Source organism: Schistocerca gregaria, chromosome 7, assembly GCF_023897955.1.
Source record: "Schistocerca gregaria isolate iqSchGreg1 chromosome 7, iqSchGreg1.2, whole genome shotgun sequence".
Classification (NCBI taxonomy): domain Eukaryota; kingdom Metazoa; phylum Arthropoda; class Insecta; order Orthoptera; family Acrididae; genus Schistocerca; species Schistocerca gregaria.
This window is the reverse complement of record NC_064926.1, coordinates 184,713,927-184,734,708: the sequence shown is the minus strand read 5'-3', so window position 1 is coordinate 184,734,708 and position 20,782 is coordinate 184,713,927. Positions and strand designations below refer to the sequence as shown.

At 36.5% G+C, this 20,782-nt stretch overlaps 1 protein-coding gene across 6 annotated transcripts in view; it reads right to left on the bottom strand.

The window, feature by feature from the left end:
• Window positions 1-271: 271 nt before the first annotated feature.
• Window positions 272-20,782, bottom strand: part of LOC126281189 (B-box type zinc finger protein ncl-1-like) — a 142,895-nt gene continuing 122,384 nt past the window's right edge. For all 6 annotated transcript variants that reach the window (XM_049979897.1, XM_049979892.1, XM_049979893.1 and 3 more), the window contains exons 13-16: window positions 18,012-18,205; window positions 17,715-17,878; window positions 16,459-16,691; window positions 272-8,454 (exon numbers count right to left, since the gene is read on the bottom strand). In XM_049979897.1, the coding sequence (XP_049835854.1) occupies window positions 8,350-8,454; window positions 16,459-16,691; window positions 17,715-17,878; window positions 18,012-18,205 (696 nt within the window). In that variant the 3' untranslated portion in view covers window positions 272-8,349. The remainder of the gene's footprint in view (window positions 8,455-16,458; window positions 16,692-17,714; window positions 17,879-18,011; window positions 18,206-20,782) is intronic.

Below are 20,782 nucleotides of genomic sequence, written 5' to 3'. Positions count from 1 at the left end.
GTCTGCAATGATTCTGATAATATTTCCACTTCATTTTACAAATGGGAAAGCATTTTTTCATATCCTATGAAGTATTCCCGAGAAGGTAATACCAAACAATATTTGGTACATGCATCTGAAAGGAGGGGGGGGGGGGGGGGTTATACTTTATCCATTTCTGAAATTCGCAATGCAAATAAGTTAAATGTTCACAGATAAACTTGTTATTTCTTGCAGCATTCAGTGATATTTTGTAGGGTGCAGGGTATTTTCAAGACTAAAGAGACAATAGTGCTCTATTATAGGTGACTTTATTTCCAAAACAAATAATTACATTTTGGCAATATTTATGAGAATTTTCATTCCAAAAATAGTAATGAAAGCTATTAATTTACAGAGGAACCCTGACCAATCAATGACAAAACAGTGGAAAATAAGTGTCAATATATAACACAAAACCAATTTTCTTAAATGCTGGTTCACTTTAAAATTTAGATTAGGCCCTGATGGTTTTTTCAAAAGTAATAAAGTAAGGACTTTCAATATTTATCTTACATCACTGTTTATAAAGGCAATGAATATGCAAGATGTCTTACAATATTTTTTTATTTTGTATAATCCTATGAATGATATTGTGTATATCATCAAATATTACAATGTATTTATATAAAAAAAACATATAATTCGTCAAATAGTGACAACATTAAAATAATTAGATATATTACACAAAAATAATGTACTTCATGTTCTTTACATTTATGCAAAAATTGAAGTGTGGAGAAAGACAATGAAGTAACAGACTAGTTTTTTTTTCTGTAATATCCTTTGGAAGCTTCTGTTAGAACATGTGTTAAATCCCATTTACCAACAATGAAATTCTAGGTATCACAATAAAGAAGATATGGTCTAGAAAAAACTGCAAAGCATGTCTGCATTAAAAACAAAAAAAACTTCCACTTTCCCGTAAGGAACTAGTAACAAAAAATTTATGTGAGCACTGTAAATGTACCTTTCTGATGCTACATTCAGTTACAAACACACATAATGTAATTTTAGATGTGTGTATGTACATATATATTGTACAAACTATATATATACTTTTACGTAACATTTTGCTACTCTTAAAATATATAAAGCAATCTACATGAGAAAATAATAATTTGGTGCACCTATAAATTTAGAGCTTTTATTTTTTTTATTTTTAGATTTTTAAACTCCAAGCACAAAAGCAATAGAGACAGGACTGATAAATTGATATGTTAATCATGACTCAGGGAAAAATATAAACTACAGCACAAGTGACAAATGGAAGAATCCATGAGTCATGACATTAAAATATAAATATTTCTGTTAACTCATTACCTTTCTTAATGCTCAGAATACAGCAACAAAATGAAGATTATGTACAGATGTAGAATTATCTATTTGCAAAACAGCACTGCCTGACTGGAACAGCACACAAAATATAAACAATTTTGAAGGGTGTGACATCATCAGACAAAATGTAATTATTAAAATATTAAGAGTTAAAGCTTGAATCTCAGTTTAAAAGCTGTGCTCAGAGCATGCTTAGGACAAAAATACCGTTTTTCCATCACGGAAGAAAAAATAATTTAGGACTAAAGTCAGTGTCCCTCTGTCTGTCTGATCTGCAAATGCTATTAAGCACAGCAAATAAAGAAAAAAAGGTGGATAATGCCATGACTCACTGTCATACAATATTGAACAGACATAAAACAGCAATTCTTTGCAATAAAATAAACAATAAGAAAAAACTATGTAAAAAGTTCAAATAATCTACAGATTATCAGTAAATTATTTCAAAAATTTGTACTTGAGCTGACTATAACAAGTGATAAATTTACAGTTGAATAAAAAATATTGTGAACAATACATATTATCATCAGTCAGTAAATCAATAACTCTCAGGAGCCCAATTAAACAATGAATCAATCTATTTAGGGGCCATCTTCAACAATTTGTCGGCAACTATAGGACCTGAACCTCACTTAATTATTTGGCACTTACATAAAATTCTGCTTAAAAAGCAACACTGGTTCCAAATAACTAACCCAGGACCTCCACGACAGTGCATTATTAAGTACAATGTCAAAAGAACCAGTATTTTCTCTGCTATCTACATACAGCTGTGCAAAACTGCAGGTACATTCATACTACATATTAATGAACTCCAGTTATTAAAAATCTTTGTCTGTTCCGTTGAACTTCATTCATAAAAGTATAGACCAGCGAATTATCCAAATTTTTCCCCTTTAAAAAAAGTTCTGGTTCATTTATGCATCTTACTTATGTACATGACACAGTTACCAAAACAACTCCAATCTTTTGAAAGCAATGTAACGATATTAGGGAAAGAATACTTCAAACATGCCTGTGCGAATATTTCTAAACACGAATTTATCTTTCCTTTTCTTCTAAAAACGAGATAATACTGTTTTCTGTGTTCCCCCTTTACATTTAGGGGAAAGTGCAAATCTTGTGCTATTTTATGATCAATGAATCAGTTACATGAGTAAAAAAATCAATGATAACTAGATTACTGGAAAATATGAAGCACCACAATACTGTTTACAGTTGTTTATTAATAGTGCTCCATAGTTTCATAAAAATATCAAACTACACATCACATAGGAGCAGGCAATACCACCAAGAAAATGCGGCTTGTCTCAGCAAGTGCATACAAAGTCTAAATGCACGTTAACAATGTAAATGGAAGTACAGAGAATACCGACAGAAAGACAAAAATTTTGGAAATATGTGCTTCACAAATTAATTAGTTGTAAAATTTTATGATCCCAAAAAGTACACTGCATTTTAAAATAATTAAGACAACCAAGAAATTTAAATCTTAAATGTGACGGGCAATAATGCGAGAAGGGGTAGGGGATGGGGGGGGGGGGGGGGGGGGGCTAAACATAATGTAACTTGTAACTTACTCTTGCCAGCACACTTTCAAACAAATGTACATTTTATTAGAAAGTGAATGAAGTACGAGTGTACCTGCAATCAACAGCCATGAAGATGGGCAAAGTTGTAAACATCTTACCTAAGTACATCAGAGAAAACCTTACTAATTTCAATATTGAAGTCAACTCAAACAAAAACACAGATCTTACTTCAAGAAAAATATGAAAATTTGAGGAACTGCAGTTTTGAGATTATTATTAGATTTTAAATCTTTTTGCTCAAATTTATATTAATAGACTTCTTAAATATGATCACAGATGGCCCCTCAGTCACTGAACCCTGTGACTCTGATAATGAAACATCTTTTCAACATATGGGTAAAGTTATATTTTAAGGCTTGGAATGCAATTGCTCAACATTAAAAAATTATCACCTTTTGGCATTATTTACAAATGTGTACAACACAAAGTAAAAATGTATAATTTTATGTTTCTTTTCCTATCACTGGTTTACTTTTATTTTTTTTTTCCTTTTTACAATTATAATCGGGTATTATTGCACAACTGCATAGAAATGACAGAACTCTCCAAACACGAAAAAGTACAACATAAAATCTCACAACCATTTTTAACATACTGGGCCTACTGTATCACTAATTCTGCCAACCGAAATGTTTTAAATTACTGATCACCAAGTTGACATTTCAACATTGCTATTCTGAGCACTTGATAGATAGCACCTTATCCAAATGCAGAGGAATGAAATCCAATGTCAGACTACAATGTGTACACATATCGAATGAAGAGTGGGAATAACATTCAACATCAGTGGAACAAAAATAGGTACAGTGGCAATACACAAAAAAATTTCCCCATAAATATTATACAAATAATACTTCTGAACAGTGCTTCCTAAACATATGTATTTCCTTTTTGTTATTTCTATTATCACTGTAACAGAATAAACAAATTTAAGAGTTTATGCATACACATTTACATTTCAGTTGGCAGGCTGAGTTGAACTTTCAATGGTGCAAGTCATAGCACTTTATGGTCACTGCTCAGTACAGAAAACTGTTGCTGAAATAGGGCTGAACTACTCAAGGTAACAAGTTTTCTTCATAAAGCAGTTCCTGTTATTTTATCCACCGAAACAAAAGTGTCAATTCCATAAAATACTTTTATAATTTGTATATTTTTTATTTTTATATATTTTGATGAAATAACATTATGACACATGTCATAATAATATAGAATGCAACAACTGAAAAAGGAAACCAGTAACAAACACCATGAAATGCCACAAAACTTATGGAACAGCCTGATCCAGTCTGAAATAAGGGGTAGTGTGAAAAAGGCTCTGAATAACGTTTTTGGGAAGTACTGATTTCCTTCTTCATTTGCATTTTTAAACAGCCATTTGACCACTGAAAACGCAATATTTTACATAAAATTTTATAAAACTAATTTTCAAATATTAAATAAGATGTATATGAAAAACTTGACAATAAAAAAAAGCCTTTGACATAACACAAATGATAAAATTGAAAAACAAAAGTTCTAAATTATATTGGAAATTTGAGTGGTTAACTATAAGTGACCAACAGAAACCATAAAACTCACTTAACTGCAACTATAATGAAAAATAACAGACTTTTTCTGAGATTTAAAAAATTCTTCTTTATAATTAACTACTAAATTACTTTCCTTAGCAACTAGGAAGACAAAATTAGGTTGCTTCAAATTTAACAACCACAGTGCTAAAATATGTAGCAGGATGAACTTGTTGAACATCCCAACTGACATTATATGTGCAATAGCACAAACTCCATTGGTGGTTGGTATTCCACCTTGGACTATGACATGTTAAGCGTACTAAATTAAGGGAAGAGAAAGACAACCACCTGCACAGCTTCATTATACTCCCAATTGTGACAGTGTGAGTTATTCTGTCAAATCAAGACACCTCTCTCTCTCTCTCTCTCTCTCTCTCTCTCTCTCTCTCTCACACACACACACACACACACACACACACACACACACACACACACACACACACACACACACCACCACTAGTAATTAAAGTATACACAACTGTACTTCATACAGTTTAAGTGAAGCTCAAAATGTTAATCCAATTTTCTGAGTATTGGAATTATAATCTTTGCCTTCCAACAAGCCATCTAGACTGTGCAAATGGTTGTGGCAGAAAAGCACGAAGGGCAGTGCACATCAATATACTGATTTTATGCCACTGTTTAAGCTGCCTCAATGACCGGTGAGTCACTGACTAATTTCAAAGATGGAACCAGGGATAACGGATTTAAATGGTCACACTACTTTTCTGCACACTTATCTGAGGGATGCCAAATAGCCTTTGAAGGCATATTTCCTTCTGTGCATCAAAACTTTGAAGGAAATCACGTGGCTACTGGTTCCATAATGGATGGAATGATACACAACAAAGGTCTATACAAATATTAGTGTAGATAATTACAACTGTTTTCTTATAATTTCAATACTGACAAAACTAACAACATTTATTGCTAGTGAATTTGGTGGGGAAACATACGTACAAACTCACCCCTGAAGCAACTTCGCTTCAATTTAAAGAATTCTGTGTTATTGTTTCAATATTCATTTCACTTTTTTAGCAGTTAGGGTGGAAAAATTACTCAATACAGAGTGGCTATCTAAAAAGTAATAACACATTTTGTACACATTGAAAAAGACTTGTGATTTGTAAAAACCATCAAAAATTCTATCACAATTACCACAATATTTTTTTTATATATTTTCTCATTATTGAGGTAAATCATAGGGGGATCAAAATGGAGGTTAGGCACAACTTCTTTGATTAATCACTGTGGTACAGCAAGGTTCAGAAGGTATGCCCAACCTATTAAGGTCAAAAAGTTTCGTAAATATATTTATATACCCAAAACATGTATAAGTTTCTGAGCAGGTTTAATATATATATAATGTATATATGTATATCTTTAAAGAGAGAGTATGTATGTGTAAAATTTTGTTGCTTCAATTAAGTCAAATAACAAAAATATACTGATATTTGTATTAACAATGGATACCCCCTTACAAACTGAAATTGAAGAATAAACTTCTTCACTAATAATTTTGAACTTGTCCCTTATTTATACAGAGAAGACACTGTCAACATGACATAATGGTTTGAAAGGAAACAAGCACCCCTTTAACATTTCAGTTTGCTTTCCTCAAAGGAAGGAGAAGCTACATTATACACATAAATATGTCCTAAACAGACATTTAAGCTTTGATTTTTTTAAAATTTTGTAGACATACAGTTTCATAGAAACATTATGGCTATTTTTTTAAACCTTACTTGCTAAGTTTCGCACTAGTAAATACAGGCAGCGCATAATAAAACAACGAGATACTAAGGTCACAACTCATCCTGAAGATACTATTATCACAGGCATTTTTAAAAAGTGATTTTGAATTGTTACTTTTAAAACAGCTTCTTAGGACAAACAAAATTGGGTAAATAAGAATAAAGTTTAATAGCATTTTAGAAAGCTGAACTCAGATTGATAAAGAGGTTGTGACATCTAGATTAGCCAGAAACACAAAAAAGGTGTTTGTCTTATTGCCCATCTACGCACATAGTAATAATATTCTATGTTGTATGTAATTATATAGAAAAATTCGTTGTTTTCAAAAGAATCAGTAGATAATATCAGGCGGAAGGACGAATCACAATTACTAACAAAATACTTCAATTGCTCTGCACTAGTTTTTATAATTTTAAGTTTATAATTTTATCACAGAAATTATTTTCAAATGAAGATATGACAAAAACCAGCAATACGTCATTACTATGTTAATAGATGGTTCTATGTGCGTGTAAATAAGCAATTCACAGACTCAAATATATTCAATATGCAATACGTAAACTGACTAACAGTTATTTACAATAACTTAACTGTAGAACACTAAGGACACTTAAACACATTCAATTTATGGTAGTCAACCACATAAATTTATGAAATTTTTTAAAGTAGAGGTGAGGTTTCCTTGGGAGACCATTAACCTTGTCATTTAGGTACCACTAATAAAACTTCAACATACCATCTATGATACATAAAAGACGTAGGTTAGGAAACCAATTACACCTTTTGTGTAAATAATTTCACTTCCAATTTTCTTTGATTCTTTATACAATAGAAAACCAAATTATGGAGTCTGGCTATGTGATGGACATATTTCACCTAACCATACAGGCACTTAAAATATCAGTGAATTATTTAAAAACATACTCCTCAAAACACAAAATGGAAACCTGTTGTGCAGTAAAACAGCACTTTAGAGTAATACATGGGATTTGCAAGAACAACATTTGTCTCCTTGGAAATTGTCTGCCACACTAGCACATTAACGCAGGCATAAAACACCTCATTCTTTTTCACATTCTACAAGTATATCCTACAATAAAATATATCCATTAAGAGAAGAATGGGACATAAGTGGCAATTAAAATGAGGATGGGATGTTTGGGTCTCCAAGTGAAAGGAGGGATAGATGTGAAAAGTGGGAACTGCACAGACATACAATGTACAAGCATGTATGCGAGTACACGTAAACATGACCTTCAAACAACACACACACACACACACACACACACACACACACACACAGCCAAAGGGTAGGAAACACAGAAAGTATTTGCTGTCAACAGTTGAGTAAAAAATGGCACTGTCTGACCAAACATTATCAGGATCAAGTTCCTTCTTGCTTAGTAGCCTATCAGCTGAATAAGTCACAGCAAACATTTTAAATACAATTCTCTTTTTAAGATAAAATCAAAATTTCAACCACACATATTAAAAAAGTTATATATGTAGCATAATAAGATGAAAATAAAATGTCCTGAGTAAGTATTGTAATTATTAGTTACACAAAAATATTCAACACACACATATGCAGACACACAGCCATATTATAATACACTCACATACACTTAGAAACAAAAAGTGCTTCTTGAAGCCTTTACAATTAGGAACCATATTACTGCTGCTACTAAATAATTATAATAATTTAGTTCGTAAAAGTCAACAAATATAAAATAATAATTAGTGTAAATATTTAACTCCAGTATTTGTCTATTTGGATAATTTGCTAAATGCACTTCCACAATAATACAGTTTATCAATCAGTTTTAAAATAGACTTCTGCCTATACTAAATATATTCCCCCCCACATTCATCTGAAACAATTTACAGCCTAAACAGGCAATAGTGTTCACAATAAAGATCTATTGTTCTTTACCTGACTGGCTATTGATAATCATTAGCATTTTAATGCGAGATCATCTATAACTCCCTGTAATTCGAATGAACTAAAATCTAATTTGTGGCTTACTCACAACAGCTATTGTCCTTTCATTTTTTCAATCACTAATGATTTTCTACATTATATAAAGTGTATTGAGAATCAACACATGGTGATTGTTCTTAGCTAGAGTGACCACATAACCCTCTGACGTGATCTTTAGGCCACAGCAACGAGACACCTGCAGAAAATAGTGTAATAAGTATACTAATGCTAATTTTATTTTCATTTCATTCAATAATAATATCTTATAACAGAAGTTATAATGCCCTGTAAGATGTAACAAAGCATCAAATCGAAGTCTGAATCTAGGCAGTACAGAGGACAGCAGGCAAATAGACACAGATCGAAAATGTGAATGTGTAGTTAAAAAGTCACCAGTTTTAACTCTCATTACAAACAGAGTAAGTCTGAGGCATGTAAAACAGTTTATTATATATCTATGTCAACGTCATCACAACTGAAAACCTTTTGGAAATACTGCTGTGTTCAATGCTTACCTTAAGGACTATAGATGAAAACTGACATAAGCAATATGTGAAAGTTGTATGAGAAGAAGAAGAAGAAGAAGAAGACGAAGACGAAGAAGGAGAAGGAGGAGGAATTACTGAAAATGAAGCCACTCAACTATTTCAAAAATTGCTAAAGCAGTAAAGACAGTGTATGCGAGTTACTGATCAAAAACCAGCTGAACTACATCAGATTGTGGGTAAGTATATTTTTCCTCTTGTAAGTGAAGTGCTATTTATTATAGAACTAATATTTCATAACTACTCAACAACTGAAAGGAAACACTGGGTGATTAGATGACATCATGACCTCTGGCAGTAATAGCGAGTGTTTTTTGACACAAAGCTTCTAGCCTCTTAATTGAAGGAGGTTTCATTAATTATTTGTCTATACCAATTAATACCAACAGTTGTAACCTATGAAAACAACTGTAATCTACGAATGTCTCATCTTGGTAACAAATATGACAAAGCTGAAGTGTTGTGTATCTTTTGCACAATACAATGATGCCAGTTCCATGTTTGTACACTGAACAGTTAACCTGCTGTAGCAAGTTGAATGAAATATTTCTTCTGTGCTGGATGCGGCAGATGTGAATAAAACATAGAATGTAACTTTATTCTTGGAATTTTAGAGAACATTCTCATGTTCACATGAATAAAGCGAGTCAGAGAATATACTTCACGAAGAATGTTCTCAGTTTGAGTAAATGGGTGAGGGAAATCAATGTGAAGAGCATTCATTGATTTTGCATGAATTAAATTAGATAAGTTTCTCACAAGAGAGAACATCCTCCATTTACTGAAGTGAGCTCTTTTGCATACTTCGAGCTGAATAAGTTCTGTTGAGGTTTAAGTTTTACCCGGTTTTGAAGTGAAAAAGCAGAATTTATGTTGGTTGAAAGGTAAAAAAAATATACAGCTAAAAGAAATACTAACGAGAGAAACTGTCTAAGTTTATACAGGTTGAACAATAAAAACATTATTTGGCTGACAAACTTCCGTCATAAAAATTATTTAAGTAGAGAGGGGCGGCCTATCAAATAAAGCAGAAATGAAAACATTTTTGTGCTATTTAACAGACCCGAGTTTTCAGTCTAGTGTGTGACTCCAGACGCCAGTGTCAGACATTTTTAGATGCTCCTCACCGCATATTCTCACAGGAATTATCCATCAGAGAACGTGCTTTGAATTTTTTTATTCATATGAAACAGAGAACTTTCTCAGTGAATGTTCTTTTGCTCTGAGAATCTTCTCCAAAGAATGTTCTCTTTTTTATTCATACATCCCCAAGGCCTCCTTTGAGATGCCATTAAAACTGCCCTTCTACTGCTTTAATGTGTGTGATGTCGAATTGTCTGAACCAAATGTATGTACAAAACAAGCGAACATGATAAGGAATTGTTTAAATTAATACCACAGGGTTGACTATTTTATTTATTTTCACTACTTTCATTTGGTATGAATGACAAGAAATTATATATATTAAAAACAAAGATTCCAAGACTTACCAAGTGGGAAAGCGCCAGTAGATAGGCACAATAAATAAAACACACAAACACACACACAGAATTTCGAGCTTTCGCAACCGGCGGCTGCTTTGTCAGGAAAGAGGGAAGGAAAAGGAAAGAAGAAAGGATGTGGGTTTTAAGGGAGAGGGTAAGGAGTCATTCCAATCCCGGGAGCGGAGAGACTTACCTTAGGGGGAAAAAAGGATAGGTGTATACACACACACACACACACACACACACACACACACACACACACACACACACACACACATCCATCCATACATATACAGACACAAGCAGACATATTTATATTCTTTTGCCTTTACTGTCCTACATTCGTAGTCTCTGCTCGAAATATCACTTTGCCACGAAGAAAAATAATCCTGATCCCACTCCGAATGATCCAACTCCCCAAGACACTATCCAAATTAAACCTTGCCTGGAACAGTTCCGTCCTCCATCACAGCGGGACCCACCACCTCTTCCTCAAAATCACCCTCCCCAAACCTTCCAGGAATTTCTCACTTCCAGCCTTGCCTCTCAATCTTTCTTGAAAAACCTTAATCCTGCTCCCAACATCACAACAGCCGAAGCCCAGGCTACCCGTGATCTGAAAGCTGACCATTCCATCATCATTCTTCCAGCTGACAAGGGTTCCACGACCGTGGTACTGGATCATCGGGAGTATGTGGCTGAAGGACTGCGTCAGCTTTCAGACACCTTTACATACAAAGTTTGCCAAGGTAAGTAATCCCATTCCTGATGTCCAGGCGGAGCTTCAAGGAATCCTCAGAACCTTAGGCCCCCTACAAAACCTTTCACCTGACTCCATCAAACTCCTGACAACACCGACACCTCACACTCCTACCTTCTACCTACTTCCTAAAATTCACAAACCCAAACATCCTGGCCACCCCATTGTAGCTGGTTACCAAGCCCCCACAGAACGTATCTCTGCCTACGTAGATCAACACCTTCAACCCATTACACGCAGTTTCCCATCCTTCATCAAAGACACCAACCACTTTCTCGAACACCTGGAATCCTTACCCAATCTGTTACCCCCAGAAACCATCCTTGTAACCATTGATACCACTTCCTTATACACAAATATCCCACACGTCCAGGGCCTCGTTGCGATGGAGCACTTCCTTTCACACCGATCACCTGCCACTCTGCCTAAAACCTCTTTCCTCATTACCTTAGCCAGCTTCATCCTGACCCACAACTTCTTCACTTTTGAAGGCCAGACATACCAACAATTAAAGGGAACAGCCATGGGTACCAGGATGGCCCCCTCGTATGCCAATCTATTTATGGGTTGCTTAGAGGAAGCCTTCTTGGTTACCCAAGCCTGCCAACCCAAAGTTTGGTACAGATTTATTGATGACATCTTCATGATCTGGACTCACAGTGAAGAACAACTCCAGAATTTCCTCTCAGACCTCAACTCCTTTGGTTCCATTAAATTCACCTGGTCCTACTCCAAATCTCATGCCACTTTCCTCGACGTTGACCTCCATCTGTCCAATGGTCAGCTTCACACATCCGTCCACATCAAACCTACCAACAAGCAACAGTACCTCCATTTTGACAGCTGCCGCCCATTCCATATCAAACGGTTCCTTCCCTACAGCCTAGGACTTCGTGGCAAACGGATCTGCTCCAGTCCTGAATCCCTGAACCATTACACCAACGACCTGAAAACAGCTTTTGCATCCTGCAACTACCCTCCCGACCTGGTACAGAAGCAAATAACCAGAGCCACTTCCTCATCCCCTCAAACCCAGAACCTCTCACAGAAGAACCCCAAAAGTGCCCCACTTGTGACAGGATACTTCCCGGGACTGGATCAGACTCTGAATGTGTCTCTCCAGCAGGGATATGACTTCCTAAAATTCTGCCCCGAAATTAAATCCATCCTTCATGAAATCCTCCCCACTCCACCAAGAGTGTCTTTCCCCCGTCCACCTAACCTTCATAACCTCTTGGTTCATCCCTATGAAATCCCCAAACCACCTTCCCTACCCTCTGGCTCCTACCCTTGCAACCGCCCCCGGTGTAAAACCTGTCCTACGCACCCTCCCACCACCACTTACTTCAGTCCTGTACCCGGAAGGTGTACAAGATCAAAGGCAGAGCCACGTGTGAAAGCACCTACGTGATTTACAAACTGATCTGCCTACACTGTGACGCTTTCTATGTGAGAATGACCAGCAACAAACTGTCCATTCGCATGAATGGACACAGGCAGACAGTGTTTGTTGGTAATGAGCATCACCCTGTGGCTAAACATGCCTTGGTGCATGGCCAGCACATCTTGGCACAGTGTTACACCATCCGGGTTATCTGGATATTTCCCACCAACACCAACCTATCCGAACTCCGGAGATGGGAACTTGCCCTTCAATATATCCTCTCTTCTCGTTATCCACCAGGTCTCAATCTCCGCTAATTTCAAGTTGCCACCACTCATACCTCACCTGTCATTCAACATCATCTTTACCTCTGCACTTCCGCCTCGACTGACCTCTCTGCCCAAACTCTTTGCCTTTAAATATGTCTGCTTGTGTCTGTATATGTATGGGTGTGTGTGTGTGTGTGTGTGTGTGTTATTTATTGTGCCTATCTACCGGCACTTTCCCGCTTGGTAAGTCTTGGAATCTTTGTTTTTAATATATTTTTCCCACGTGGAAGTTTCTTTCTATTTTTTATCAGTTTCATAAAACATAGTTGCAGTTCAGTGTAACTTGACACAAGGTGTCTCTGTTGCACAAAGGAAGTCTTAATTGTTTTCACACTCTCTCATGCTTTGGAATTTGTGATTTTAGATAACTTTGTCACTCTCATACCAGAATATGCAATATCTTTGGTGTACTCCAGATAGCATTTCAAACTGTCAAATTCCCATGGAAAAGAGCTCTAGAATTGGACAACACATACAATCCACTGTTCTGCAGTTTTGCTAAAACGATAACTCTTCAAATCCAAAATAAAGAGTACTTCCTCGTAACACAAATGGAGAATTGTAAAGTTTACCAAAATGTCAGTTTTAAGTCACATCCATAAAATAATAATATGCACTATCAACAGAAGGATGGAGTGAGAGTTACAAGGGACAACCCACATTTTATAACATTTGAAGATTTTAAAACTTCTTACAATGTTGATAGAATGAATTCTCTGAAATTCAGAAGTTATCAGGGAGAAAATGTATTGTGCAAAAGGTTATCTACAACTTTTATGGAATATGAAAAATGAACAAATTGAGTAGCAAATGTTACAACATTGTAGTCCCAACACACGAAGTGAAAGTATACTGCCAAAAGAACACTGCTACAAACTTTGAAATGTCTGTGTTCACATGTCAGAAAAATGTTATCACAAATAACAATTTCACACATAAACTGTTAAAAGAAGTCACCTTTAGTGAGTTTCGAACTCTGAACCATTGGTACAATGATGTGGTGCTCTGCCAATTCACCTACCAGAGAACTTTACATTCGGAGCTTACATATACGCTTTTCTTATACTCCGTAGTTCTGGTGTTACTTTTAATTTTCATTTACACATTTTCTACTGTACGACAGCACACAGCAAGAACTAATCCAGCTTTTTGGGTGATACTCTATCGACACACAACATTTGGTACCGATCTGAGTGTCTGACATCTGGAGGTAATGATTGCCAGAAGGACCAACTCCGCATGCGAGAGAACCTTCGGTGGAGTTACAAGCAAGGGTGGTAACATTAAGAGCATAATGGAAATTCCACTGCTTAATGCAGATGAGAGAGTGAATATGTGGAAAGAGTACACTGAAGGCCTCTACAAGGAGGAAGATTTCTCTGATGGAATAGACAGAATGTAAGAGAGCTTTGGAGGACTTCCAATCAAATGAGGCAAAAGACATAGATAACATTCCATCAGAATTTCTAAAATCATTGGAGGAAGTGGCAACAAAACCATTATTCACCTTGATGTGAAGAATGTACGAGTTTGGTGACATACCATCTGACTTTTGGAAAAATATCATCCACAAAATTCCAAAGACTGCAAGAGCTGAAAAGTGCGAGAATCATTGCACAATCAGCTTAACAGCTCATGCATCCAAGTTGCTGCCAAGAACAATATACATAAGAATGGAGAAGAAAACTGAGGAGGTGTTAGATGAGGATCAGTTGGTTTTCAGAAAGCTAAAGGCACCAGAGAGGCAATTTTGACGTTACAGTTGATAATGGAAACGAGACTAAAGAAAAATCAAGACACGTTCATTGGATCTGTCGAGCTCGAAAAAGTGTTCAACAATGTAAAATGGTGCAAGATGTTTGAAATTCTGAGGAAAGCAGGAGTAAGTTGTAAGGAGAGGAGAGTTGTTGGTGCTTCACAGGTGGTATTTTTTGTGTGTGCCACCAGAAGTTTCGAACTGTCCTGGCAGGTGTCACATCCATAGCACAGCATCAAAACAGCATCTACATACGACTTGCATTACAAGCAGCATGATGTTATTTAATTCTAGTGTGCAAAAAAACAAACCACAATGAACATCCATAAGCATTTGTGTGCAGTGTATGGCAATTCTGCTGTTGATAGGAGTACAGTTGGGTGATGGGTAAAGAAAATTACTGCCTCAGGAAATAAAAAAAAAACAGAGCTCCATGATCATCCACATTCAGGAAGTCCTGTCACAGCCAATGCTCCTAACATGCTGAATCGTTCGCATGCCATTATTCGTGCCGACCAGCGCACGACAACTTGACAACTGGCTCTACTCACTTTGAAGATGACGAGAGTGTCAGTCGTGCAGTGAAAACATGGGTACACCTACAAGACAAGAGATTTCACCAGCAGGAAATAAATGCTCTTCCACAATGTTGGCGTACAGCCACAGAATGCAATGGAGACTGCATAGAAAATTGGACATGGACAAGACATGTTGATGTATATTGTCACCAAATTCTGACGCTTACCAATGAAAATGTTGTGTGGAAAAAAATGTTGGGCATTACTTATTGAACGACCCTCATACATTATGTACAGGAGCCAAGAGGGAATAGTAACAGTGAACAACCAAGAATTATGTGCTTGGATTAAAAAGGAAGTAAGACAAGGGTGTAGTATTACACACCTACTGCCCAATCTGTACACTGAAGAAGCAATTGTGGAAATAGAAGAAAGGTTCAAGGATGAAATTAAAATACATGGTGAAAGTATATCAATGATATCCTACTTGGAGTGAACACCTACGACTTTCAACTGTTTTCCTATTATCTGCTCTAAAATATTCCTCAAATTCGACAATAGTAATGGACAATGTGGCTTTCCACTCTGCTCCGTTAGATAAAAATTCTAGAAATGCAGTGGATGAGGACGGGTATTTTGTTCTGGGTAGATAAAAATGTACCACATAGAAAACAACCTGGCATGAATAGAGTGGAGCTGATGAACCTTTATAGGCTGACAAAAAATACACACTTGTCTAATTGACAAACTGACTGCAGTGAAAACACACACACTAATCAGGCTTCCTGCATATTGCCCTAAATCAAAAGTAATTTGGCAGCAAACTATAAAAAGTTTATTCCCAGTGAGATGAAAATTCTGACAAAGATACTATTGTGATTGTTACCCCCAACAGGACTAGTCTTGGGTTGTGAGCCACACCACGAAGATAGTGAACACGAATCTGTGAAGGATTGCTAGAATATAGAAAAAATAATTATTTCTGTTGGTTCCAATACCAGTTCTCAGTCAGAGGAAGAAAAATTGTGCCATTTACACCAAGACTGCAAGTATTTAGAAAGTATTCAGTAATGTAAATGCCCTGTTTAGAATTGTTATTTGTTTATTACTTAAAAATGCTTCAAAGACAGCCAGAACAATCGTGTGCCGAAAACAGGTGTGGCCCCCCCCCCCAGACACATGCTGACAACAATGCTAACCTCCACACACACTGTGCAGTATTTTAAAAGGCTCTTCTATGTCACACAGACAGACAGAGTAATTAAAATGGTAGAGAAACATAGTAAAATTTTGGTTTACTGAGCCTCACTCAACCATCCACTATAATTGTGTAATTTATACAAATATTACACAAACTGAAATAGTTCCAAAATTACCTGTCTTAATATTGCGTTAAAAAAAAAGTATTTCTATCTTTAACTTACCTTGACATGGGGGCATTCAAATTCTGATAGCAAAACACCATCTCTTGAGAACACAGCCACATGAAAGCGATTTCCATGGGAATCACCGACTAAAACATCACCGGCATCTGATATGTCTATTCCATTGGGAAAATTTGTAATGTTTTCATATCCAATGCGACGCAAAAACTGGCCTTCTTCATTGAATACCACAACACAATGTCCTTTAAAATCACATACAAAGTACTCTTTACCTGAAAAAGAAGTAGAAGTAAAGTAATTTTTTGTAATAAAACTTTACTTTAAAAATTATACACATCCAATTACCAAAAGTAACTTCACTATTGATTAGCAACATGAATGGAGGAGTATTGCACGAGAGAAGCTCAGAGATTACTATCCCGTTGGTACAGACCATTATGGACGGAACTCTAGCTCGGATGGCCAAAAGCGAAGAAGAGGGGTTAATAACTACGGCCATGTTAAAACGGCAGAAGGGAGGAGGGATGCCAGAAATGACATCAAAATTTCACTAGTTGAAAGGGAATTTCAATTTTACTTTCCCACTTTGTATCACATATATCTTTCAAAACAAGTGGGCGATTAACCGATTGTATATGCCAAATAATGTGCATAATTCTTTCTTTTTTCTTCTGGGGTTTGCTTTCTGATGAAGGAATCCATTGTTCCAAAAAAAAATGGGAGATCTGCTTGGTGATGTTTTATGAAACTGAATGTGGAAAAGACGCTGATCACTTTAGTCTCATAATGATCACTGGCAGCCAGCTGGTCAAGGATTATGTTTAATACATGCCACTGAAATGAAATATTTAGTGTAACACTATTTTTCATCTGTTAAAATAAGTGTGTGTTATTTCAGCAGAACCAATGATGTGGAAAGAAAATAAACATGAAATTCATCAAGCGTGTTGCAGGTCCATAAGCCATACTGGTAATACGGCCATAAAAATTTGAAATGCTGAAGTCTGTGTGTTGCTCACTGCCCTGTTAAGAAGCAATACTTTCAACAACACGGTCAATTTGTAAGTGCGCTGAAAATAGAGAGGACCACATGAGCGCAACTCAAATTCCTGTTGGTGGCACACAGAAGTGTAATTCATGCAAGTGCATAAAACATTTTCTGTATGTGAATACTCACAGTATTTCTCACATTTCTGCAATTGCTTTGCCTTTCCATGTTGTGTACATTTTTACATGTTGCTGCTTTTTGCATTAATTATTTTTTATGGAAGCTGCAACAGTGAGAAACTACTTACCACTGATTGCAATATCCGATGGTTCTCTCATATATTCACTGCAGTCAAACCAATGAATGAGTTCACCACCTTCTGATATAACAAAGACAGTTGGGGACACACTATCCACTGCAACAATATGACTCTGTGATGTAACTGCCAGTCCAGCAACAATATCTATGTACCTGAAACAGAAAGTTTCCAGTTATCACTCACAACAGTAAAGACATAGTAATAAGTATTAAATCATTTGTATTACATTGAATTACCATAACTAATTTAAATGGTAATGTCTAACATTTTTGTAGATTCTCTAACCTGATTGCTATTTTCTTCACAAAATGGCCACTTTTTGTAAAAATTTGCATTCGAGACCTTTCATTGCCACGATCACAAACCACAAATTTTCCACTATTTCTCATTACAGCCACTTTACGTGGATACCACAGTTGGCCCTCCTCTCTTCCTGGTATACCAAACTGAAATTTGAATGTTCCAGTTTTCTCAAACACCTACAGAAAAAAATACTATTAAGAATGGCTTCACACAGAGAAGATTAAAGATTATATTTGTTAATAAGAGAACAATAAAAGTTATGATGTTTACAGTTGTACCTAAAACAATTTCACAGTCAACTGCTACAACAAGCATTTTAGATTTGTCATCACATTTATTCTGTTATATTAGATCACCTTTTCCTGTTTTTACTAAGGAGAGAGACATTCCTAAGGCCTCAATATCATAATAGTTTATGCATTTCATATGTGGGTGCTTAATACCCATCAAAATGTTGCACCTGCGATTGGAGAGGGATTGTAAAGTGAAAGGTTAAACCTTGACCATAATGTAGTTATGTTCAAATCTCTACTTCTCATTGAATGAGCACATTTTACATCATGCTTTTGAGATAGCCACATATTTAGCAATAATATATAACTGCTCATTTGACAATAAACCTGTACCTGAAGACTAGAACATTGCACAGGCCATACCAAGAAAACTGAACTAATCAGCTGAATTATTGACTCTTTGTCACTGACATCAATTTGCAGGAAGAATATGGAACATTTATTGTGTTCGAGTAAGCATTACAGGCCATCTGCTGTTTGTGACCCGCATAACAATTTACAAAGACACCTGAGCAGCCTTCTTGAACTGTTTGCAAATGATGATGACGTTTACTGTCTAGTAAACTTTCCAGATTAATGATACAAATTACTAGAGACCGCAAAACGCAGAATATATTTTTGTCAAAAATCATTATTGTGAAATTGTCTGTAAATGGTTATATGCACAAAATTAAAATGTCACTCTACATGAGTGACGACAAACAAAGTCTTAATTCTTTGAAACTGACTGTTAAAACTGGCAGATTAAAACTGTGTGCTGGATCAAGACTCGAACTTGGGACCTTTGCCATTTGCAGGCAAGTGCTCTTCCAAACAGGACTCATGACCGGTCTTCACATCTTTAGTTCTCCCAGTATATCATCTACTACCTTCCAAACTTCACAGAAGCTCTCCAGCAAAACTTGCAGAACTAGCACTTCTGGAAGATAGGAAATTGCAGATACATGACTCTGGGACAGCACTTTCCCACAAAAACAAAGGTCCCGAGTTCTAATCTTCGTCCGGCACACAGTTTTAATCTGCCAGGAAGTTTTATATCAGCCCACACTCCACTACAGAGTGAAAATTTCATTCTGACACACACAGTGCTACAGAGTGAAAATTTCAGTGTTTACAGTGTACTTTTTGACTGGACTTTTGCAAAAACTTCAACATTGGAACAATAAAAAGAATGAAGTCCTCAACATTAGTAACTACTAAAATCACTAAATATATTCATGTTGATTCCTGCTGCAACTCAACTAATTTACTTGGCAGAGCTTAATAAACTGGAGACAAGAGTTAATTCTCAATTCTCATGGAAATGAGTGAAACGTGGGCTAGCCAGGCTCTAACATCAGGAGCGACCTGCTGATACAAGTACTGCCACCACAGCATGGAGCAGTTACCAGACAGTCCAGCTAAGCAGAGGGACCACAACTGTAATATTATCAATGCAACAGAAATGCATGAGCTGCTGAGGTGTTGGCGACCTGATTGCTTCACATCCAAACCATTACTCTGCTGGGGCTTGTATGATGGAAATGGGTTCCAAGGCAAAACAAGGATAGGCCAAGCTTTTATAAACACTATTCATTTCTCAACAGAAGCATGCAGCCTGACAGCTGCCAGCTACAAGGGGAGGATCACAACGGACTTCAATGACATAAGTATAAAAGCTGCCTCCACCGCATGCTGTTGCTGCTAGCTGTGATCCTACTGTTTGCACTGAGTCAATGCTGTTGACTTAGTGCCCTCCAAGCGGTAGCCCACTTGTGAGCCTATTTCAGCAGCTGGTGACCCTCTTGCCCAGATGGTCTAGTGTTCGAGTCTGAGACCGTGCAGTCACCACTGTCTGTGTGAGCGAACTCCTTGCTGTCCACCTGTACTTGCATGGGCATGTGCTGTCGCTAAGAGCCACCCACCTTCATGCTGGATCTAAGGTGTGATTCTGTGTGCCCCAGATGCCCTGAGATGAGCTGCGTGGCTGCCACCATCCTGTGCAAAAACAGTGTCGCAGGATGCCAAATACCAATGACATCAGTGTCCTGCCATCATCACTTCAATGGCCAAGCAACACCACGGGTCAGCAGAAATGACAAGCTGCTCAATGACTGCAGCAACTTCTCACCTTTCGTGTACAGCTTACGCTTTGGGGGGCGTTGGCTTCCCCATGCATTCTCACAACTGTTGAAGTTTTCTGAGCAATAAAAATGTTTGTTTTAACAATGCTTTTTTCATGAAAAGATGACAGCCCAGTTCCACTTAGGAATTAAATTGGAGCTATCACATGGAAAATATTGTGTAGAAAGCAAACCAAAGACTGCATTTTACTGATAGATAGTTGAAGCCATCACATGTGAATGACAAAATTTTAGTCGCAGAAGACATAGAACAAATGTACAATGAAAAATCCATGGAATACGACAAAATTATGATAAGAATAGCTGCTACTCACCATATGGTAGAGATGATGACACA